The following is a 26236-nucleotide window of genomic DNA, read 5'->3' on the forward strand; positions in this document are numbered from 1 at the left end:
GGACTATATTACCCTTATAGATTGTTATGGTAAAAATAGGTTAAGCTTTAGCAGTGTGCCGCGTTTCTACGTAGTTTCTCCCGTATGTTTGTATGTTGGTACAGTGAATGTGCGTGTGGGTCTATACCTATGTGCAACTTTCTCTCTAAGGTGCGCACTGCTCAAGCGTCCTCTGCGCACAGCAAATTTATGCCGTGCACAAAATCAAATCCCATCTGAATTCTAAACAAAATAAACACATAATTTATCCTGTATGATTTTGCAATGCGACTCTGTGAGTGACAGTGACAACAAGCAGTTAAAACAATGTTCGTCAACATCATTCAATTATTGTATCACCTGTCGAGACGCTTCGAGGACAGGAATTATATCCATCACTTTATTGAGCAAAACTGTATATATTCGGCCATAACCACACCAAAAATATGAGTAAAACACTTCTATCTTGAAAAACGAGTCATTTTCTGCCGTACAAACCAGGCCAAAAGCAACTCTGTCGTCTGTCATATCTACAGCAACCGCTCGCTCTCTTTCACCTGCACCAACTCATAGCACTTAGCCAGTGGTGCGTTCAAGGCCACACAAAAAGTCGCAGAACTCAAATACCACACAGTTACACTAAGACTCCTCAATCCTATGTGTGCTTATTGTACTGTAATTTATTATTAAGGTTAATTTATGGATATTAATCGTGAAATGCCGTTACTAGAGAAACTTACAGTAATGTACACTTTAGCCCATGCTTACATTTTATTGTGCAACATGTGAATGTTTAAGGGGAACTAAATGTGATCTCTGAAAGCGGTACACTTTATTTCCAAAGCAGGACCCATAGCTTATGAAAAACAAGATTTATTTTGTTATTTCCATTACAAGTGGGCCAAATCACTAATATTAGAAAATAATCTCATGAAAATGACTCCTGTCATTTGAGTGTTATAATAATATATTGAAATTGGTTTGAGACAGGTGTGCTGCTGGTATTGCCACGTGCAATGTTGCCCACATGTGCTCCGCTAAATGGAATTTGTGTTTGCTCACACACATGAACAATTAGAGGGATCATTGCCTATGTGTGTACGTCTATTGAGCTGTCCGCTATTTTATTAGTACCGTAATTTCCGGACTATAAGCCGCACCTGACTATAAGCCGCACCAGCTAAATTTAGGGGAAAATACAGATTGCTCCATATATAAGCCGCACCCGACTATAAGCCGCAGGGTTTTGATGTGTAATTACCGTAGTATATAGGGGTTCCTGCTACCACGGAGGGGATTGTTGGGACAGAGATGACTGTTTGGGAACGCAAAGCGTCCCATTTATTAACAATAAATCTTTCAATCATTCAATCAAACTTTCTCATCTTTGACATGGCGAACAGCATTCATGAAGAGTACAAATAATACAACGGTGCAAAGTAATACAAAGTGCTCGCCTGTACGTTATCAAAATAACCAGCCTACCGGTATATGAAAAGTCAGTCTTTAATCATTGTGTCATCGTCTTCCTCCTGTGTACTAAAACCACCGAAATCCTCTTCGTCGGTGTCGGAGAAGAACAGGCCGTATATAAGCCGCACCCTTGTATAAGCCGCAGGGACCAGAACGAGGGGAAAAAGTAGCGGCTTATAGTCCGGAAATTACGGTATTTTAAATTTTTTATGTAAACAATAATTTGTGGTGATGGGCAAATGAGTGTCCGTCAATGAGTGTGTAGCACACTCACTGACTCTATTGACACCGCATCGATATTAGGGCTGCAGTTATCGATTATTTTAGTAATCTATCGATTAATCGAATAAAACACACTTTTTAGCCTCAATGTGAGTTTTAGGAAAAGTAGTTGAAAGAAACAATGATTTTGCTAATGACCTTAATTATTCCTTATAAATGCATATAACATGTATATTGCACTTTTAAAATGGGAGCATCACTATATGTGACTTACATTGAAAAAATGTTTTTTAAAATACACTGTGTATTTTACCTGCTGATCAAAAATACAAATCGATGCTTTTTTCAGATCGAAACAATTGATTTAATCGATGAGCCGTTCCATCCCTAACTGATATTATCAGGTGTTGGTGTTTCATACTGGCGCCATCTGCTGGATTAAAAACAATTGCTACATTTGATCTGCAATTAAAATGAATAGGTAACAAATATAATTGTTTTTCTTTTGAACAAATAGTTGTGCAGAAAGGAATATGAAACATGCAACTCTTGTCAATGGTAAACAGGAAAAGAAGAATATTAAATGGCCCGATAAGAACTTTTAATTTTTCTTAGAACAGAAAGTAACCAGATATTAACAATGAAGCAACTGGAAATGATGTAATATGTTACTACATACTATATGTCAGCAGCCAAATTAAGAACCTTGTTAATCCATTTTGAAACGGTTCTATTACTATTTTATATATACAAAATGATAGATTGTGATACATGTCTTTATCGCAGAAGGCTGCAATATATTTCGCAATATAGATTTTAGGCTCTGTCGTTGATTGTTGATTTGTTAGTACACAGGTACAAAATGCATGCACCAGCTGCCATACGTTCCTCTGAATGTGTCGTTCAGTCTCTGAACTATAGCAACCTCCAAAGTATGGATGGCTTAAAGTTGTAATGAGATTATGGACTGCAGAAATCTATAAGGAGTGCCTGCACGGGTGCAGTTGAATTAGTGCAAGAAAGGGCCTCTGTTTATTAGTTGCTTGAACTTTCCATGCTCTACTGTTTACCAAGCAGTTTGGGTCCAGGCGCTCTTGTGGTGCTGGAGCAAGACCTGGTTCACTTTTTATGTTCTTAAAGCTGCTTTTTCAACATCGGGGAGAACGTGCTACTCATAATGCCTCAGCACTGTTTGCAGAATGTAGTCTGCCAAAAAAACCAAGTCAAACAGAAGGTATTTGTGGAACTGGACAGAAGACTTGGTTTTGTGTATTTTGTGCATATACAGTACAGGCCAAACGTTTGGACACACCTTCTCATTCACAACACAACTGATGGTCCCAACCCCATTGATAAAGCAATAAATTCCATTTATAAACCCTGATAAGGCACACCTGTGAAGTGAAAACCATTTCAGGTGACTACCTCTTGAAGCTCATCGAGAGAATGCCAAGAGTGTGCAAAGCAGTAATCAGAGCAAAGGGTGGCTATTTTGAAGAAACTAGAATATTAAACATGTTTTTAGTTATTTTGCCTTTTTTTGTACATACAGTAACTCCACATGTGTCCATTCATAGTTTTGATGCCTTCAGTGAAAATCTACAATGTAAATAGTCATGAAAATAAAGAAAATGCATTAAATGAGAAGGTGTGTCCAAACTTTTGGCCTGTACTGTATATTAAATTATAATAACGTGCAAAGGTTTCTTAATTCCAGCAATTAGTTTCACAAGGTCAAACTAATATATGACATAGGGTCGTAATATGCCACTCAAAATATTCCAAGCCTTCTTTTGATGTAAGTTTGATGATTACGGTTTACATGAAAACCTCGAATTGAAAATCTCAGAAAATGTGGAGTTTTCAAAAACCGTAAGCCATGATCGTCAAAATTATAAGAAATAAAACCTTGGCATATCTCACTTTGCATATAATAAATGTATATCACATATTAGTTTCACATTTTACATAGAATTGCTGAATGACTAAACTTTTGCACGATATTCAAATTTTAGGAGTTACAAAATAATATGTTGATTACCGCTGCAAAAGGCTTTCTTTTTTTTCCACAGATGTTCTATTGGGACTTAAGTAGGTGTGCCTTTGTTTTGTTCTCAGGTAAGTGTGTGAAGGTCCAGAGGAAGCAGGGTCTGGTTTCAGGCTCAGATAGCAGCAGCAGCAGCAACAAGCACTCCCCCAGCAATAAGAGGAGCCTAGTTCCCAGCCCTGTGGCACACAGGCCTTTAAGGGACCGAGTCATCCATCTCCTGGCCTTAAAACCTTACAGGAAACCTGAGCTGCTACTGTGGTTGGAGAGGGAACGGGCTAGTCCAAAAGACAAGGCTGACCTGACCTCAGTGCTGGATGAGGTGAGACATCCGGCAAGTTGCTATGTAAACACATCAAGTAGCCATGAGAAAAACATCTATACATTCTATAAATGGTTGTGCTGGCACGTTAAGTTGGTTTTACACTGCAGGTTTACGTACTGATTTAGTGTCTATATCCAATTTGTTGGAGCGAATATTTACATGTATTTTCAAGCGACAGCACACAAGTAGACTTCACACACTCCTAACGGTCTATGCACATCTAATGTAAATCAACTAGGACTGTTAAAGATAACGCACATGCGTCCTGACTCCTTTTTGACACTCATTCATTCCGTAGTTTGGGGAAATGCAATGACGTTTAGTTCCTGTTGAGCCACAAGCTCGAAAAAAGCGAGCAGAATCCAAAAGGAAAAAGGGTACATCATCGAAATCCTAGGTCCAAAGCCATGACAAGTCGTTCTTCGGACAAGACAAGACTATCTTATCTTCAATCGCCGTGAGACGACATCATTGGAGCGAATGCCCGCTGACGCGCCTTGCCTCTTTACATCCGTGTTTGGGTTACAGTTGAGTGCATTGATAACATAAAATGCAGATTATTACACGAACTGCTTTAGTAAAATGGAATACAAGCTCAGCAGCAAAGAAAGACTGTCGTCAGGAAGTCTAGACTCACTTTTTGTGAGAGACTTTTACGTCGTCAAAACATATCAAGACACCTCTTCTCATACCAATCACATACTTCAGGCTTCACAATAATTGTGCTATGCATCAAATCCGCTCTATTACCATATCTGAAAAATCATTTTACATTACGATCATGCTTTGTCAAAGTTGTTTTGTAGTGTAACCTGTGATATTTCTACCATAAATAAAGGTTTTCTAGCAGATTGAAATAAAGCGTATATTCTTTTATAACCTGTTCTGGTTGATAGTCCGCAATTATCGAATGTTTAGTAGGCGGAATATTATAATTTATTAATAAATAAAGAAGGATAAAACATTAATATGCAGCAAGATGAAGACCATTAACTGGTACAACAGAATATCAGAAGCATTTATTCAGGTAGAAATACAGTCGTGCTCATAAGTTTGGACAATTTATGATTTCTTGGCCATTCTTCAGAGAATATGAATGATAACACAAAAACCTTTCTTCCACTCATGCTTAATGGTTGTGTGAAGCTATTTATTGGCAAACAACTGTGTTTACTATTTTTAAATCAAAATGACAAAAGAAAGTACCCAAATGACCCTGATCAAAAGTTTACATACCCCAGTGACTTTGATCTGATATAACATGCACAAAAGTTGACACAAACAGGTTTGAATGGCTAATCAAGGTTCCAATCCTCACCTGTGACCTGTTTGTTTGTAATTAATGTGTGTATATAAAAGGTCAGTAAGTTTCTGGGCTTCTGACAGACCATTGCATATTTCATCCAGTCTTGCACAGATGTTTCTGGATTCTGAGTCATGGGGAAGGCAAAATAATTGTCAAAGGATCTGCGAGAAAAGGTAATTGAACTGCATAAAACAGGAAAGGGGTATAAAAAGATATCCAAGGAATTGAGAATGCCAATCAGCAGTGTTCAAACGCTGATTAAGAAGTGGAAAATGAGGGATTCAGGTAGACCAGCAAAGATTTCAGCCACAACAGCCAGGAAAATTGTTCGAGATGCAAAGAAAAATCCACAAATAACTTCAGCTGAAATACAGGACTCTGAAAAATTGTGGTGTGGATGTTTCAAGATGCACAAAAAGGAGGCACTTGAAGAAAAATGGGCTGCATGGTCGAATCGCCAGAAGAAAGCCATTTCTGCGCAAATGTCACAATGTATCCTGCTTACATTACGCCAAACAGCACAGAGACAAGCCTCAAAACTTCTGGAACAAAGTAATTTGGAGTGATGAGACCAAAATGGAACTTTTTGGCCACTTGACCATGCAGCCCATTTTTCTTCAAGTGCCTCCTTATTGTGCATCTTGAAACAGCCACACCACATTTCAGATAGTCCTGTATTTCAGCTGAAGTTATTTGTGGATTTTGCTTTGCATCTCGAACAATTTTCCTGGCAGTTGTTGCTGAAATCTTTGCTGGTCTACCTGAATCCCTCATTTTCCTCTTCTTAATCAGCGTTTGAACACTGCTGATTGGCATTCACAATTCCTTGGATATCTTTTTATACCCCTTTCCTGTTTTATGCAGTTCAATGACCTTTTCTCGCAGATCCTTTGACAATTCTTTTGCCTTCCCCATGACTCAGAATCCAGAAACATCTGTGCAGCACTGGATGAAAGATGCAATGGTCTGTCAGAAGCCCAGACAATCACTGACCTTTTATACACACACATTAATTACAAACAAACAGTTCACATGTGAGGATTGGAACCTTGATTAGCCATTCAAACCTGTTTGTGTCAACTTTTGTGCATGTTATCAGATCAAAGTCACTGGGGTATGTAAACTTTTGATCAGGGTCATTTGGGTACTTTAGTTTGTCATTTTGATTTAAAAAGAGTAAACACAGTTGTTTGCCAATAAATAGCTTCAAACAACCATTAAGCATGAGTGGAAGAAAGGTTTTTGTGTTGTCATTCATATTCTCTGAAGAATGGCCAAGAAATCATAAATTCTCCCAGGGTATGTAAACTTATGAGCACAACTGTATCACAGATTACATTAACAAACATCTTTTGACAATCAAACATGCAAGTGTAGCTCCTCCTCTGAATGCAAGTTCTCCTACAGCAAGAATACAAATTCTGAATTCCTACAAAATCTGGCAAGACACCAACCAATGCAGGTATATTTTTTTATTGTCATTAAAAGCGTGTTTATTTTCATTTTGTGTTGAGCTGTTCAAAAAAGCATAATGTTTAAAAAAACATTTAATTAAAGCAAACTAATTTTCCAGTCATCGTAATACGTATTATATCTATCTGTGATTAATTGCGATTAATTTTGAGTTAACTATGACCAACTGCGAGTAATCGCAATCAAAGATGTTAATCGTTCGACAGCCCTAAACACAATCTAAATGTTCCATTTAGTGTCTCGAATCAGTCTCCTATAGTTTCTTACATATTGCCTGCTTTAAATTAATGCCTCCTCCTTTTTTGCGGCTCAGACAAACAAACATGCTGGCTATCATCAGAGCATTTATATTTATGGCTGCAGTTTTGATTTACTGTGGGTGTTTTTTATTAAGCCCCGGGTGTGTTCGTCTAGACTTGCGTAAACGACATTTATTGGCATATTTCAATGATGCCACAGCTTTAGAAAGGGTAGTAAATGTGACTGCAAAGTAAAAGGTTCTAAAAACCTGTCCCCAGCGAGTCTTTTACAGTCACACAGCATTCAGCGCATGGAGACGGAGCTGAAAGTGGTGTCTCATTAGGGCCGCTTAAATGATCTATAAAGAAGATTAGGTTTTCACAGATGAGAGGTGGGCTGCCTTCAGCTACCTTCAGGAAGGAACCATGTGGCTTGATTTGTATCAGCAGAGTTGTTTAGCATCCAAACAATAGAACAGTGATGTCTAGATATTCTCAGAAGTGCCTTAATGACCTGGTTTTATTAAAATATTATTAATAAGGGGGACTGTTGTTGTTTTCAGGTTGGCAAGCTGAGCCTGAAAGATCACAGCTTTTCTCTGAAGGAGGAGCTCTACAGACATGTCCAGAGAGACTGGCCTGGTTATATCGAGGAGGAGAAGCAGCTCATACACAGGCTTCTGATCAGGTGGGTCTCAGTAATGAAAGGTTTTTAGAGATTATTTTGTGGTGTAAATGGACCACGTTTTTTTTTTTCAATTCAAATTGCGCAATTTCTTCGAAAGTGTGCTGTATCTTCGAGACTTAAGAAAGAGCTTTAGTTGAAATCAGTTGTTACCAAACTTGGCGTCAAGACTCCATTCAGTTTCTGGATATTTATCTATAGCTCTGTCAGTTGTGGTTTAACCTTATCACTGATGTTATGTTGCGTCTCTGTAGACACCACTGAATCAACAACCAAGTAGTGCACTTTATTTTGCGAAGTGATTAATCAACAATCAGTTTGTTTCCAAACTTTTTTCCCCATTAATGCCAATTAAGGAGTTATCACTCTAGAGGTAACCGAAGTTGAATGGGCATTTTGCAACAGAAACAGGCCACTCCCGCCGTCTTGTGTTGAAGCTCGGCTTTTCAAAAATATCGATATTTAAAAAGTACGTTGTCATAAGTCTGCATGATTAGTAGTCATACTTGCCAACCCTCCCGTTTTTAGCGGGAGAATCCCGTTATTCAGCGCCTCTCCCGACAACCTCCCGGCAGAGATTTTCTCCCGACAAACTCCCGGTATTCAGCCGGAGCTGGAGGCCACGCCCCCTCCAGCTCAATGCGGACCTGAGACTGAGTGGGGACAGCCTATTCTCACGTCCGCTTTCCCACAATATAAATACGCTTGCAAGTTCCAAAACGAATGGAAACAAGAATTTCAGTTCATCCAGGACAGTTCGAAGGGGAAGGTGTATGTTGCCTGTAAATATGTAGAACAGACTTCTCCATTGAACACGGTGGCCGAAATGATTTCTCAGTCATGAACAGAGAAGTTAAACAGGACAATACTGCCATCTAATGGATAGATAATTCAAGTATTTCTTTTATGTAAATAAAATAAATATATATATATAGCTAGAATTCACTGAAAGTCAAGTATTTCATACATATATATATATATATATACATACATATATATATATATATATATATATATATATATATATATATATATATATATATACATATATATATATATATATATACATATATATATATATATATATATATATATATATATATATATATATATATATATATATATATATATATATATATATATATATATATATATATATATATATATATATATGAAATACTCGAGTTGGTGAATTCTAGCGGTAAATAACCACGCCCCCAACCACGCCCCCTAACCCCCACCTCCCGATATTGGAGGTCTCAAGGTTGGCAAGTATGTTAGTAGTAGTTGTTGTGGAAGGAAAAAGCGAACACAGTGATGCCTCCAGGACATTAATGTGCTACCTTATGCTTAAATAGAGCAAAATACATAAATATTAAATGTTATTATGAATGTACCTGTTAATACATTACATATATACTTACATCATGTATATACAATGTTGATGGAGGTTTTGGGATGTTTTTAGAGCCCTTTATAGGTAGAATAGAGTGACTTCCATTGTTAACAAACTTAAAGTTAGAATGCATCAAAAAAAGAAACACACTGTGCATCTGGAAAGTATTAACAGCGCTTCACTTTTTCCACATTTTGTTATGTTATAACCTTATTCCAAAATTGAATAGATTCATTTTTGTTTTCAAAATGTATTATTTTTGTTGCAATACCTCAAACAACCTAAAACTTTTTATCATAGCTGCAGTTTCTTTGTGCATTGTTTATTATTACGATTTAACCTGTGGTTGTTTTTATTGTTACGTGTTGTAATATTGGTGGTTTTGGCATTTTTCTTGTTGTTAAAAACATTTCTGCTATTTTTTTTTAATCCCTGTGGTATTGAAAATAGTATAGAGAATGTATTATTTTCCTGAGCATTGCTTCATATATAGTTGAAGCAATTGTCGTTGTGTGAAGAACACCTAACATTATCAAAATATCAAGATGCCTTTTGCTGTGTGAAAGTGCACACGGTTCTGGAAATATTCAGCGTTTATGGTTCTGTATAAAAGGCACAGGTAACTACCGTATTTTTCGGACTATGAGCCGCAGTTTTTTTCATAGTTTGGGGTGCGACTTATGTGTGAAATTATTAACACATTACCTTAAAATATCAAATAATATTATTTAGCTCATTCACGTAAGAGACTAGACGTATAAGATTTAATCGGATTTAGCGATTAGGAGTGACAGATTGTTTGGTAAACGTATAGCATGTTTTATATGTTATAGTTATTTGAATGACTCTTACCATAATATGTTACGTTAACATACCAGGCACGTTCTCAGTTGGTTATTTATGCGTCATATAACGTACACTTATTTAGCCTGTTGTTCACTATTCTTTATTTATTTTAAATTGCCTTTCAAATGTCTATTCTTGGTGTTGGGTTTTATCAAATAAATTTCCCCAAAAAATGCGACTTATACTCCACTGCAACGGCCGGTGCGACTTATTCCGGAGCGATTTATACTCCGAAATATACGGTAGATGAGGCAATTCCTTAAAGAATTGCGTGTGAATGCTCCAATGCTGAAGTTGAACTAAAATGCAGATAAAATGTAGTATGAATGTAAGAACAGTTTGAATGCTGGAATGGTTTGAATGTTGAGGAGTTGGAATTTCCAGGAAAACCGGAATTTGGTTTGGAACTTGGAAAAGTGTTAGTTTGAATGTCCAGGAGGAGTGAAATATGTTGATGTTGGAATGGGTTAAAAGTTTGAAAAATGTGGGAATTGTGCAACTTGGAAAAATGTCCCATTCATTTCAATGGGAACTTCCTGGAAATTAGGGAATTTTGGGAAAAGCGGGATTTTTTGGAAAATGATTAGGATCATGAATGTCCTGCATGAGCTGAATTGGTTAGTGTTAGAATTGTTTAAATCGGTCAAGAAATGTTGAAGTAGTAACAGTTTTTTAATTGAGAAATGGTATAACGGAATTTCGGGAAAACCGGGAATTTTTCCAGTTCAAAAACAACTTTGTTTTTTGTCCTAATTAAGGGGAATTTTTAGACGGTGGAACGGTTGAAATGCGTTGAGAAATGTTAGAAAAAAGGGTGGAAATAGGGCTTTAGAAAACCAGGAATTCTGGAAAATCTTGGAATTGTTTTGAACTTAGAAAAAGGGTAGTTTGAATTTCCAGGATGGTGGAATGTGTTGAAGGTGGAATGGTTTGAATCGGTTGAAAAATGTGGAAATGTTGGAAGTTTGGAAAATGGCCAATTCATCTTGAATGGGGAAAAGTTAAAGTTAAGTTAAAGTTAAAGTACCACTGATAGTCACCAACACACTTGGTGTGGTGAAATTACCCTCTGCATTTGACCCATCCCCTTGTTCCACCCTCTGGGAGGCAGGAAAACCTGGATTTCTGGGAATTTTGGGAATTTGCAAAGGGAAAGCCTGTGATTCCCGAATAGGCTGGGGCATTCACACAATAAAAAGCTGGATATTCAGTAACTGTGATAGCTATTTTGTGTGGTATTTGTGTTAAAAAAGGCAAAAAGTAAACAATGAAGATGATCACTGCAAGTGGTTGTCAACAACATGGGGTCACTCTGCCTGAAAGAAATGTCAAGCGGCTGCTTGCAGGTTGTTGTTGACTTCTGCAGACGTTAATGGGCCTTTGCAAAGACCAAAGGATGGATGTGTTTATGGCAGTAGTAGTGCCACTAAATGACTAGAAAAGCGTGCTGTGATCATTGTTCGAAAATGACTCCTTCTCTGGGCTGTTGAATCTCTTAATGGGCACATGAAAGTGGGAAGAGGAAAAAACATATCCCTTCTACTCGCTTGCCAAAATGGTATTAGCATGGAAAGGTTGAGGCTCGCAGGGTTTCTTCCCTTCATGTGTCTGCCAGTAAACACGCAGGCCATGTGCTTGCAGAGCGTTTTGCGTAATTGCACAACCCCCCTTGGTTTACAACCCCCGCTCAGAGCAAAAAAAAAACAATAATTAAATTGTGGGCGAAGTAATAAAAGCGATGCAAATACTGTTTGGCTCCTTATGATTTTGTCACAAAGTGAATTCCAATTCAGGCTTTGTTGTGGCATTCAAATGATTTGGACCGTAACTCGCACCAGTGAGTTGATTAAGTATGGGAGTGACTTGTTGCTGGGAGCGTCTGTATGAGGAAGGAACTGTAGGAAGCAGATTAAGGGTTTGGTACATCTGCTGCTATTGTTCTGCTCGCTGGACTGCGTTCAGTCTGCGTGGTCGCGTCTTGTCGATGGTATCGCCGGAACACTCAAAACACACCAGAGAAACTACATTCTGTCGGTCCGGTCTGTTCGTTCCCAGCGTGAGTGAGCACCGTTCATCCATCTTCCTCCTCATAAATCCGCCGGCTTCATTATCTACATGCTTCCTGTTTAGCATGACAGCCCATTGACCTGGCCATTACTGTGTTCTTCATCTTGTCTTCAGGAAGCTTCAGCCACTCCACACTAGTTGCCAGTTGAAAAGTCCCCAGGCCAACCAGTCATTCCACAAAACTACCGGGGATTCTCCTTCCCAACTCAGCCCTGCCAAGACGCTCTCTGCGGTAATTGTTCACTTTGAATACTTTGGTCTTTCTCTCGCTGTCACGAAATAAGTGAGGGAATTTCCTTTGTTGCAGGTACAAAATACCTCTTTAATTAGTGTAACGAGGCTTTCGTCAAGCTCTCTTGAGCCACGTTTATTACCAGCATATTTCAAAACACAGAACCAATGTTTTAATAGTGGTAAGGCGCAATCTGCTTAGACTGCATTAAAAAGGCTGCAAACAAGGGGTGTCCAAACTTTTTTCATCAAGGGCCGCATACTGAAAGTCAAAGAATGTGGAGGCTATTTTCAAATTTTTATACTATATGCTGAAAACAGATATTATATACCATATTTTCTGGACTATGAACGCACTAGTACGTACATAAGCCGCACCCACTAAATTTTAGAAATATTTTTTTTCATACCGTATTTCCTTGAATTGGCGCCGGGAATATAATGTTCGCCTGCCTAGAATTACAGCCGGGTCAAACTCGTTTCGCAACATAATTAGCGCATGCTTGGCACTTCCGCCGGGTCAAACTCGTTTCGCAAAATAATTAGCATATGCCTAGAATTTCCGCCGGGTCAAACTCGTCACGTCACTTCCCCTATCATCATTTTCAAAATGTAGGAAGCTGATTTCAGTAATTTGAAATCGCATAAAGGGAAGAAAAATATTAATGTTGTGTTATTATATACCGGTTATTGCAATTCTTATTATTAATATTGTTAGTTTGTAGTGGTGGAGAGCTGACTTTTTGTTGTTGGAGTTGCGTCTTTCAAAGCGCTTTATTTTGAAAAACCGGTATGCCTCGTTTCACTGCCGGGTCAAACTTGTCACGTCACGAGTGACACTTCACCTTTCAAGGCATAATTTTTCAAAATGGAGGAGGCTAATTTCAATAATTTAAAATCGCATAAAGGGAAGACGATACAGAGCTATTCAGTAGGATTTAAGGTCCAAGCTATTGAATATGCTAAAAAGAACAGTAAGCAGCTACCGTATGTTTTATTAATATACCGTAGCTGTGTGTGTCAAATATGAGTCATTAAATGACTCCTGCCTCCTGGTGGTAGAGAGCGCTAGTGATCCTTCTTGCGTTTACCGGTACTGCAGAAGACCGGTGCTGCAGAAGAAGACAACAAGCAGCAACAAGGAAGCGATCGTTTGCTTGCACTTTTAACATGGAGGATTACATATCTAAAATAAAACAGTTTTCTAAACTGGACTTTCAATCGAAGCAGGACGTAATACTTAAAGGAATATCTCCATCGAGACAGAGAGACTTTTAAAACTGAAGAAAGATAAGGAAGACTTTGATCAGAAGCAGCTGCGCATGGACTCATTTATAAGTAAAGGTAAGACCATAATAACGTTTTTTTAATTAAATGTGCTTTTCATTATAAGGTAAGCGCCGGAGTGAGAAGAGGTTTTAAAATAATTAGCGCATGCTTGCCTATCCCGCATGCCTTTGGTAAGCGCAGGAGTGAGAAGAGGTTTTAAATTAATTAGCGCCCCGGCGGCTATTCAAGGAAATACGGTATACTGTATATTAGCCGATAAATACGTTGTGAAATGGGTAATGTACACAGAAAGATTTTGTAAATGTTTATTTACATACCGTAATTGTTTCCAAACTGTGTCTGTAGTAAAACGGCTGATGTAACAAAACAAGTCATCGTCATGGACCCACTAAAAAAACAAAAAACAATTTGTCCCACACGCCATTAGACTGTACAACCAGCAACACGTGACAAAGAAGTTGGGAAAGGTGGCAATAAATACTGATAAAGTTGAGGAATGCTCATCAAACACTTATTTGGAACATCCCACAGGTGAACAGGCAAATTGGGAACAGGTGGGTGCCATGATTGGGTATAAAAGTAGATTCCATGAAATGCTCAGTCATTCACAAACAAGGATGGGGCGAGGGTCACCACTTTGTCAATAAATGCGTGAGCAAATTGTTGAACAGTTTAAGAAAAATCTTTCTCAACCAGCTATTACAAGGAATTTAAGGATTTCACCATCTACGGTCCGTAATATCATCAAAGGGTTCAGAGAATCTGGAGAAATTACTGCACGCAAGCAGCTAAGCCCGTGACCTTCGATCCCTCAGGCTGTACTGCATCAACAAGCGACATCAGTGTGTAAAGGATATCACCACATGGGCTCAGGAAAACTTCAAAAACCCACTGTCAGTAACTACAGTTGGTCGCTACATCTGTAAGTGCAAATTAAAATACAGCTTCACCACTTTAGTCATCATTTTGCCCTTAAAGGGAAACTTCGGTTTTTTTCAACCTGGGCCCTGTTTTCATAATTTTTTCTGTATATGTGAGTGCTGGATAAAACATTTTTTGAGGTCGCGCCAGTATTGAGCAGGGCAGGCAGCCTCCAGCCCAGCTAACGCTCGTACACAGGGCAACTGGCTCTCGTCAAAATTCGGCCTATAAACATGCATTTTTTTCACACTGACAGGCTCAGATAGTTACAATGAGTGTCCGACAACATACTAGAAAGGAGAAATTAACGTATGTCTCTACCTTTAGCTGGAGATCGCTGTTTGTTGTGAGCTGTGTCCAAATCTCACCACGCTACAAATCTCGTTCCGAAATCTCGCGATAACTCGCGACAAAACACCGGTGGAAAAACAGTTACCTGACTGAGGTGAAGAGAGATGACTGAAGTGATTTTCTGTTGGATTACCGAAGACTGTTATTTTAGACAGTTACCTCAGTCAGGTAACTGTTTTTCCACCGGTGTTTTGTCGCGAGTTATCGCGAGATTTCGGAACGAGATTTGTAGCGTGGTGAGATTTGGACACAGCTCACAACAAACAGCGATCTCCAGCTAAAGGTAGAGACATACGTTAATTTCTCCTTTCTAGTATGTTGTCGGACACTCATTGTAACTATCTGAGCCTGTCAGTGTGAAAAAAATGCATGTTTATAGGCCGAATTTTGACGAGAGCCAGTTGCCCTGTGTACGAGCGTTAGCTGGGCTGGAGGCTGCCTGCCCTGCTCAATACTGGCGCGACCTCAAAAAATGTTTTATCCAGCACTCACATATACAGAAAAAATTATGAAAACAGGGCCCAGGTTGAAAAAAACCGAAGTTTCCCTTTAAGAAACCTCTCTATGGCTTTAGCTCCAGACTTCTTCTGTTTGATATTATAATTACTGCCACAAGTGGTGGAAAAGTGTATTACAACTGAGTACCGCTGCGGCCCATACGGACCACAGCTGAGAAACAGATCATTTCTGCACAACCCAACAATGAGTCCCGGCCCTATGGTTGAGAAACACTGTTACAGGTGACAAAGCATATTATTTTAGTATTACAATCTCAGCTTTTTATCATTATATTATATCTTTTTTGTCACATTTTTACTGCAGTTTTTTTTGTTGGATTTTATTTAGACAATATGCTGCGGGCCGCAAATGGCCCCAGGTCCACACTTTGGACACCCTGCTGTAAAATATGCACATGTTCCAAAAAACTGATTATTTCCATTTTCAGTGCAAAGCTACTGAATAGCCACAAGCAAGTCCAAAAAATAGAGCGTTAAAAGGCATCTTGGCAAATGTTTTGACAATAACTAAACACTAATATATGCTTTCTTTCCTGTAGAAACGCCCCTTGCCTTCGGATCCCTCCAACTGCCAGACCCCCAAAAAACAAAGACTAATAGACCCCTGCTTGCCTCGGCAGTCTCCATCTCAGGGAGACTGCGGCGCCAACGGGACGCCCCAAAGCTCCTCCAGCCACACCGCTGCTGGTGTGCACATCAAAACAGAGCAAACCAACAATCATCTCCAGACGCGTCTTAACGGTCTGCACTCGCCGCTGAAACTGAACGCATCGTCTACAACTACTACTGCGACTACGACGACGACTACTACTCCCAAAGTGGAGAGGACCGTGCCGGCGTCCACTGCACTTAGCCCCAAGTCCCCATGCTTGAACACAAAGGTTTGCACTGACGAGCAAATGCACAACGGCCAGCATAAAAAGAAGAAGTCCAAAAAGCACAAAGAGAAGGAGCGGGAGCGCTTAAAACCAGAGTGGATCGAGACCAGCCCAGACCTGAAGAAGAACAAGGAAAATCTCAAAGGTAAGTTTGACAAATATTCCCTCGCCACATTGCGCTTTGAAGGTTGCAGCCTCACTCTACTGCAAAGGTCTTTTAAAAAGTATATTTTCATGTATTTTTGGCGTAGATTATGCATTTTTACATACAAAACCAGTGACGCTGGCACATTGTGTAAATCGTAAATAAAAACAGATTACAATGATTTGCAAATCCTTTTCAACCTACTGTATATTCAATTGAATTGACTGCAAAGACAAGAAAGACGTTTGAACTGGAACATTTAATTTTTCGCAAATATTAGCTCATTTGGAATTTGATGCCTGCAACATGTTTCAAAAAAGCTGGCACAAGTGGCAAAAAAGACATAGAAAGTTGAGAAACGCTCAATAAACACGGATTTGGAACATCCCACAGGTGAACAGGCTAATTGGGAATAGGTGGGTGCCATGATTGGGTAGAAAACACTTCACTTCCGTGAAATGCTCAGTCATTCACAAACAAGGATGGGGTGAGGGTCACCACTTTGTCAACAAATGCATGAGCAAATTGTCGAACAGTTTAAGAACAACATTTCTCAACGAGCTATTGCTAGGAATTTAGGGATTTCACCATCCACGGTCAGTAATATCATCAAAAGGTTCAGAGAATTTGGAGAAATCCCTGCACGTAAGCGATGATATTACAGACCTCCAATCCCTTAGGCGGTACTGCATCAAAAAGCGACATCAGTGTGTAAAGGATATCACCACATGGGCTCAGGAACACCTCAGAAAACCACTGTCAGTAACTACAGTTTGTCGCTACATCTGTAAGTGCAAGTTAAAACTCTACTATGCAAAGCCAAAGCCATTTATCAACAACACCCAGAAACGCTGCCGGCTTCGCTGGGCCCGAGCTCATCTAAGATGGACTGATGCAAAGTGGAAAAGTGTTCTGTGGTCTGACGAGTCCACATTTCAAATTGTTTTTGGAAACTGTGGACGTGGTGTCCTCCGGAACAAAGAGGAAAAGAACCATCCGGAATGTTATAGGCGGAAAGTTGAAAAGCCAGCATCTGTGATGGTATGGGGGTGTATTAGTGCCCATGGCATGGGTAACTTACATATCTGTGAAGGCATCATTAATGCTGAAAGGTACATACAGGTTTTGGAGAAACATACTCTATGTTGCCATCCAAGCAACGTTATCATGGACGCCCCTGCTTATTTCAGCAAGACAATGCCAAGCCACGTGTTACAACAGCGTATTAAAAGAGTGTGGGTACTAGACTGGCCTGCCTGTAGTCCAGACCTGTCTCCCATTGAAAATGTGTGGCGCATTATGAAGATTAAAATACCACAATGGAGACCCCGAACTGTTGAACAACTTAAGCTGTACATCAAGCAAGAATGGGAAATAATTCCACCTGAAAAGCTTCAAAAATTGGCCTCCTCAGTTCCCAAACGTTTACTGAGTGTTGTTAAAAGGAAAGGCCATGTAACACAGTGGTAAAAATGCCCCTGTGACAACTTTTTTGCAATGTGTTGATGCCATTCAATTCTAAGTTAATGATTATTTGCAAAAACAAATTAAGTTTCTCAGTTCGAACATTAAATATCTTGTCTTTGCAGTCTATTCAATTGAATATAAGTTGAAAAAGATTTGCAAATCATTGTATTCTGTTGTTGTTGGGGACGGCGTGGCGAAGCTGGTAGAGTGGCCGTGCCAGCAATCGGATGGTTGCTGGTTACTGGGGTTCAATCCCCACCTTCTACCATCCTAGTCACGTCCGTTGTGTCCTTGGGCAAGACACTTCACCCTTGCTCCTGATGGGTGCTGGCAGCGCCTTGCATGGCAGCTCCCTCCATCAGTGTGTGAATGTGGAAATACTGTCAAAGCGCTTTGAGTACCTTGAAGGTAGAAAGCGCTATACAAGAATAACCCATTTATCATTTATTTAATTTGTTATCTACAAATTACACAATGTGCCAACTTCATTGGTTTTGGGTTTTGTACAAAAATGGCTTAAGGAACTAAAAATATCAATTCTGCTGACTACAGTAGTATTGACCACAAGATAAAACCATGGCTACTAAAGTCAGTAGTAGAGATGGGCACCAAAACCTGGTTCTATAATGGCACACATGGACTTTCGGTCCTAAATGCAGACTCGGCCACCTGCAAAAAGTACCATATTTTTTGGACTGGTAAATAAGCCGCATTCATGAAATTAAGAAAAAAGCTGCACCTGACAATAAGCCGCAGAAATATACTGTATGTTGTGAAATGACTTATTTACTCTTTTGTAAATGTTTATTTACATACTTTAATTGTGACTGTAACAGGGCAGTAAAATGGCTCATCAAACAAAACAGAAGTCATTGTCATGGACCCACTACCTGCGGAAGATAGCTTTTCAATCAGCTAAACAGACTCAATAACTCCACGGCGACGTTTTGGTAACCTTACTGAGGAATTTGTGAAACTAAAATAATAATTAAAAAATGCCATTGTAAGTTAATAATACTAACACAAACACTCATAAAAGTGTTGGCATATTACGTATTGCTAACGACGCTAGCTTCATTACATTACGATAGCACGGGCAAATATGCATGAAAACACTCCTATAGGCATCACACATGAGACGGTTTAGTATGTAAGAAATGTTTTAGTTATATTGTAAAACTTACAAATGTTGCTTGGAATGATGAAGAATTCGTACGAGTAGAAACGCTATGGACCGAACGACACTCTACATCCGGTTCGAAGCTTTAAACAGCAGGAATTCACATTCATCCAGCAGCACCTGGAGTGAGCAAACTGGTCCAAAAGATGGCACCATAGCACAAACATTAACTCACCATTTAAGTGTCTTTGCATGTGTCTAATAACAACTATTTGCTTTATAGCTGTCTGTGAAAATAATTCCATAATTTAGCCGCATCGTTTTATAAGCCGCAGGGATCAAAGATCAGGAAAAAAATAGCGGTTTATAGTCCGGAATTTACAGTACTTGGTGATGATATTGTAACGTCCTGTAAGTAATGCAGCGTCTCGACACAAGCACACGCAGTATGACCCTCTTTTTAAACTTTATTGCCGACAAAAACACGCCAACAGCAGCCCCCATAACACTGTTAGCGCTGCCCTAGCCTAGCCTAGCCAGTAGCCACAACAACAACACATCACTTCCTCATTGTCCACCAATGTCGATTACAGCAAGCAAGGTTGCCTTCAGGAACACCCGTATTTTTTAGTATCAAACATTACAATTTAAAGTAAGTCGTTTTTTGCATGTTATGTAAGTTCTCTATTGCTGCGATATTTATGACAATATATTATAGATTGTATTTTTGAATATTTCATGTATATTATTGAAGTATTTAATAGAGATGTCCGATAATGGGTTTTTTGCCGATATCCAATATTCCGATATTGTCCAACTCGTAATTACCGATTCCGATATCAACCGAAACCGATATACAGTATACAGTTGTGGAAATAGCACATTATTATGCCTCATTTTGTTGTGATGCCCCGCTGGATGCATTAAACAATGTAACAAGGTTTTCCCAAAATAGGAGAACAACTTCAACTCAAGTTATGGAAAAAAAATGCCAACATGGCACTGCCATATTTATTATTGAAGTCACAAAGTGCATTATTTTTTTTAACACGCCTCAAAACAGCAGCTTGGAATTTGGGACATGCTCTCCCTGAGAGAACATGAGGGAGTTGAGGTGGGCGGGGTTGAGGTGGGAGGGTAGGGGGGTGCAGGGGTGTATATTGTAGCGTCCTGGAAGAGTTAGTGCTGCAAGGGGTTCTGGGTATTTGTTCTGTTGTGTTTATGTTGTGTTACGGTGCGGATGTTCTCCCAAAATGTGTTTGTCATTCTTGTTTGGTGTGGCTTCACAGTGTGGCGCATACTTGTAACAGTGTTAAAGTTGTTTATACGGTCACCCTCAGTGTGACCTGTATGGCTGTTGACCAAGTATGCCTTGCATTCACTTGTGTGTGTGAAAAGCGTAGATGTTATGTGACTGGGCCGGCCTCGCAAAGGCAGTGCCTTCAAGGTTTATTGGCGCTCTGTACTTCTCCCTACGTCCGTGTACACAGCGCCGATTTAAAAATGTTACTTTTTGAAACAGATACCGATAATTTCCGATATTACATTTTAAAGCACTTATTGGCCAATAATAATTATCGGACATCCCTAGTATTTAACTTACCAGTCTGTTCAACTTGAATGTCACAAAATTCCACAAAAATAAAAAGTCATATTTTATTAGAGAAAATCTTAAGTACCGGTTTGGGCACAGTTTAATTTGTTTTAGTATAAACTAAATTGTAAACGATACCCATCCATAGACTGTACAATATATTGTATTATTATTAGAGTATATTATGATGTCTACTATACTAGAGTAAAGAAGTGTAAAGGTGAATATGTGGGTTATATTTTATGTCTAGATGAGCTCTTAAATTAAAAAAAATTTGGGAAGGTCATAAAAGTTTTTTATGCTCTCCCTCAAGGGTTCTCAAACTGGTACGCGGGCTCTATCTAGTGGTACGCCAAAGATTTGATTCATTATTTGAGTACAGTGTTTTCTATTCCTATATACTGTATAAACACAGTGTTACTGTTCACACTGTGTGTAATATTACAGTGGCCAAACACTCTAGTATAAAACTTCTGCCTTGTTTTCAATGAATACTTAAGTCTACTATGTTACTGTATTTTTAATGTTGGTCATTATGTTGGTACTTGGAGATTCAAGTGTTTTCTGAGATGGTACTTGGTGAAAAAAGATAGAAGAACCACTGCAGTCTACCTATTACATTTTTTTTATTTACAATTAATACCTTTGCGGAAATAAATCTACCACGGTCACGCCCGGAACCAATTAACAGCGATAAATGAGGGACTATGCTCAAATAATTAGTGTCTCCCAAAAGGGAGTACAGTACACGCATCACATTTCAATAAGCACTTTGATGTATCTTCTACAGGGACAATACTATAGAAATGATACGTGGATATACTTTCAAGTAGTCAGTGTACAGCTTGTATGATATACTGAAAACGGGTCATGTTATGCTTCAGAATGTCGGAGTACATGTTGGTGTGAACCGCAGCTCCCCATTGCGGGCTGCACTCATGCTACCACCACCATGTTTGACTGTTGGCATAACAATATTGGTACTATACTTGTGTTGCCAGTTGTTTATGCAATAATGACTGCATGTGGATAGTACATCTATACTGCTACATCCTGCACACGGACTACTCTAAAGTATACTTCCTTATTGTCTCTTGGGAAGATACACTACTTTGGTTGAGTTCATTGACCAAAGGAAGTGCACAGAATGGGTAGATTGCTCTATTTTAAAACAGACTGGCTAAAGTGGTTGCCAGTAAGTGTTTCCAGGACTCTTTACCAAGTCCTCAGTCTGACCTTTTCTGTTGATGATTGACCGTGCAACAGCTGGGTGACCTACGGCCGAGTAAGTCAGCGGGCGACGTCGCCTCTTCCTCGGAAACGTCTGACGTCACCGCCCTGCCCGGTCTCGTGTTACCTCTCACACGGGCCGTGATAAAACGAGTCTTTCAGCCGTTTACGCGACGCTGACCTTATCGCATTTGCACTGAAGGAGCAACGTGTGTGCGCTTCTTCTTCTTTCAGAGCACGGAGGAGAGAAAACACGAGCGAGTCCAAGCACAGCAGACGACCTGCCGGACTATTTATTGTGAGTTCATTGAAAATTGTGGCTGCGACTGGGGAGTGGGATCAGTGTTTTCCACATGAGTCGGTGTCCAAACATCAGTCACCATCTCCACTCGCCTCAGATTGAAAACACTCACATAAAATCAAAGGCATTAAAACACATGTCTGCGTTCACAAATCATCCTTGAAAAATGTCTTTGAACACAACATTTCAACATCTGTGCAACACATCACACTGCAAAGGCTCGTCGCGCCGCTATCCTACAACGCCCTCTGCTGGAGATTTGAGGACACACACCCCCATTCAATACATATATTTTTTCCCTTTCTTTTAGAAAATACTGCACAATAACAGCACTGGAGCAGCGCGAGCAGTACAAGGACGACTTCTGCTCCGAGTACGACGAGTACAGAGCTCTTCACGATCGCATCAGAGCCATCACAGAGATGTTCGTCCAGTTAGGCTCAAAGATCAACTCGCTCTCGCCGGAGACGCAGGAGTACAAGGTAGCACCTGACGCACTTCTTCAACTTGAACACCTCTGAACTCACCACACATGTTTTGCAGCTCATGGAGGAACAGATACTACAAAAGTACCGGAGATATAAGAAAGTAAGTATCACTTATGTGATCCTACTCTTACTTTCATACCAATGTTCTGTCAATGAAGGGGTTTGGACCACAAGGGGACACTGTTGCCTAACACTGAAAGGTGCAGGAATCGAGTTTAGAAAGCCTAGGCAGAGCAGGGATGACCACGCTCCGAGCTCCCTGGAGCTCATTTGATTGGTCGCTGCAAAGTCCTTTCTTCTTTTTCTGGCTGCTGTCCCTGATTTGTCATGCAGTGCGCCACTTTTTCCCCCCATCGGACACTGAGGGAAAATGAATGACTGTCTTGTTCATTATGACACCTGCTGAATGAAGGAAGGATGCTTTAGGTAAATGTGATGAAAAGTTGACACTCGCCAGTCGTCATCATGCCAAATGTACACAGGAAGCAGGAACATCCACTTTTAGGGGTAGGTTAGATCATGATATCAATACTGTTAAATAGGATGCAATTGCGATTGCCAACTAGTCTATGCGATCACCATGTGGCCCTTGGTTGTAAAAACTTCTTCACAAGCTGTAATGATATTTTCCTTCACAAACTATTGGGAACCCTGATGATGGAAGTTTGTTCCACAGGCAGTTGACAGTGCTTAAACAATATAACGTTAGACATTCACTAAGATTTCTGTGAGAAAAACTACAGATTTCGGCCATTTTGCAAGTTATGTATGGAAGTAGAATTGTCAACTTATATTTATCAATATGATATTAATACATATGCATATATTGATAAATATACAAATACAAATGTGATATACAAATAGATAAATAATTTGTATAAATGCGTATTTGTAAATATATTTTTGAGATTTGAAAATATATACAAATAGAATTTAAAAATAGAAAAATGTGACATACAAATACATCAAGAATTTGTATAAATAAACATGTATTTGTAAATATAGTTTAGACATTTAATGTATACATATGCTTGATTTTGTATTTGTATTTTTTATTGAATTTGTGGGACAAGGTCATTTAACGGTATTGATACAATAAAATAAGCAGCTAGCACGGTCTTTCAGATTAACTGAATACATTAGCATTAGCTAATACAACACTAACGTTGGCTAGCTCAGGCCCGTTGTGCGTTCTCTCTGTAAAGACGTGGATTGTTTTCGTGCAGAGAACTCCAGGCATTCTGCATATAATTCTCTCTGACTCAGACCGCTCTGGTTGCAGTGCCCTCTGCTGGTTGATCAGGAGAGTGTGTAGGTCACATTTATTTGTGCATCTGGTTTGTGGGAGGAATGTCTCTTTGACACAAAAGCAAAAAAGCGATCCACATATGCAAATTCAATACAAATACAAAATCAAGCATATTCATATTCAAATCTCAAAAATATATTTACAAATACACGTTTATTTATACAAATTCTTGATTTATTTGTATGTCACATTTTTATATTTATACATTTTATTTGTATATATTTTCAAATCTCAAAAATATATTTACAAATACGTGTTTATACAAATTATTTATTTATTTGTATATCACATTTGTATTTGTATATTTATTAATACATGCATATGTATTAATATCATACTGATATAAATAAGTTGTGAGACAATTCTACTTCCATAGTTATGCATGTAATCTATGAATAAAAGTAGAGTTGTGTTTCCTTCAGTACTCAAGGCACAAGCGAGAGACTTTGCAGCGACCAATCAAATGAGCTCCGGGGAGCGCGGGGCGGGGCGTGGTCATCCCTGCTCTGCGCTAGGCTTTCTAAACTTGCATACAGGAGAGGAAACCAAAAGCAAAGTTTCTGTTTCTTTAATTTTGCTCCGTTGGAAAGTGTTCTTTTTAAGGGTGGAAACATTCCATGAAATCTCTGGAACGTTCCATGAGAAGTTAAGCTCAGGAATTTTGGAACAATATAATAGTGGTGACTTTCCACTACTTTAGACTCTTTTTATTTTTTCAGTTTTTTCGGTGTATTTGTAAGACAAGGGTGCTGTTTTTTTGTCTTTCATGTTCCAAATTTAGACTTAGACTTCCATTTATTGTCATTCAAATTTGACCTTTACGGTACAGATAAGAACGAAATGTTGTTGCATTAGCTGGTTGTAGTGCAGGATCCATCCATCCATCCATTTTCTACTGCTTATCCCTTTCGGGTGCTGGAGCCTATCTCAGCTGCAATCGGGCGGAAGGCGGGGTACACCCTGGACAAGTCGCCACCTCATCGCAGGGCCAACACAGACAGACAGACAACATTCACACTCACTTTCACACACTAGGGACCATTTAGTGTTGTAAAAGAGCAATAAGGAGCAGAGTGTTTGCATTTACAAAAGAAGATGCAGATATAAATAGATTACTGTACAGATAAATATATTGCACTTTTGCATATGCATCCACATTTACAGATGTATGTTATATTGTCTTTATAGTCCAGCGAGTTAATACGTTTTTGGGGGAATTGAGGGGTTATTGTGATGACAACTCGCCATGGCCGCGTCCCGGCTCGTGGTACTAATGGAACTTTTTTGGCAAATAAATCGGTCAATTCTGAAAAATATTTTTGTGGAGGTTTCCCTCTTGTGTTGGTTCTCCTGGCCGACAGATCTTCGGAGGCCGGTATACAGTGTGAATAGAGTCTTTTTATTGGCATGCACGCCTCGAGCGATTGCTTTCCAGCAATATATGTTTTTACTTTTCAGTCCCGCGTGTCTCTCCCTGGCTCCAACTCCCAACAACGTGTCTCTGCACGGCTACCACTAATTAAGGCGACAGGTGATTAGATAACAAACCCCAGCCTGGCAATCTAATCACCTGTCAGCTGTGTTTCAAAGCCGGCCCTGGCACACCCCGCTCCACGGCAGGCCCGCAGGCCACGCCCTCCTCCACTGTTTTCCAAATTAATTGTATTTTTTAAAACTATTTTAGTATATATTTTTTTAAATGTATCATATCCATTTCAAACAATCCAAGTCATTGCTTTATTAGTAATATTAAAATGTGTATTTATACAGAATGAGTATTTGACAAAAAAAAAAAGTGAACTTATACACATACAGTATACACATTTTTTAAAGGATATATATTTTTTATATATAAATCCTTTATTTAAATATATATATATTAGTGCTGTCAAAATTAATGAGTTAACTCATGTGATTTATCACAAAAAAAAAAACACTTAGTTTAAGCATGCAATATATTTTGATTTTGCGAGGTCTTTTACCTTAACCCAGTAATTCTCAAACTGTTACGCTCATTTAGTGGTGCTCCAAAAAAAACACTTGATTAAAGTACAATGTTTTATTTTTCTATATTCAAACAGTGTTACTGTTCAAACTGTGTAATGGCACAATTGCCAAATATTTTTAAAATATACTTGTTAAATAAAACATCTGCGTGTTTTTTAATGAACACTTAGGCCTACATGCTACTGTATTTTAATGTTGGTCATTATAGTGGTACTTAATGAATACTTAGGTCTACTACACTACTGTATTTTAATGTTGTCATTATGGTGGTACTTAATGAATACGTAGGTCTACTACACTACTGTATTTTAATGTTGGTCATTATGGT

The 26236-nt window shown here is 39.0% G+C and overlaps 1 protein-coding gene across 2 annotated transcripts in view; it reads left to right on the top strand.

The window, feature by feature from the left end:
- LOC133646787 (RNA polymerase II elongation factor ELL) overlaps positions 1-26236 on the top strand; it is a 216748-nt gene that overhangs the window by 183029 nt on the left and 7483 nt on the right. For both annotated transcript variants that reach the window (XM_062042556.1, XM_062042557.1), the window contains exons 7-13: positions 3793-4043; positions 7628-7752; positions 12173-12290; positions 15909-16392; positions 22038-22101; positions 22415-22586; positions 22648-22692. In XM_062042556.1, coding sequence (XP_061898540.1) covers positions 3793-4043; positions 7628-7752; positions 12173-12290; positions 15909-16392; positions 22038-22101; positions 22415-22586; positions 22648-22692 — 1259 coding nt within the window. The remainder of the gene's footprint in view (positions 1-3792; positions 4044-7627; positions 7753-12172; positions 12291-15908; positions 16393-22037; positions 22102-22414; positions 22587-22647; positions 22693-26236) is intronic.

This window comes from Entelurus aequoreus, linkage group LG03 (genome assembly GCF_033978785.1).
Source record: "Entelurus aequoreus isolate RoL-2023_Sb linkage group LG03, RoL_Eaeq_v1.1, whole genome shotgun sequence".
NCBI lineage: Eukaryota > Metazoa > Chordata > Actinopteri > Syngnathiformes > Syngnathidae > Entelurus > Entelurus aequoreus.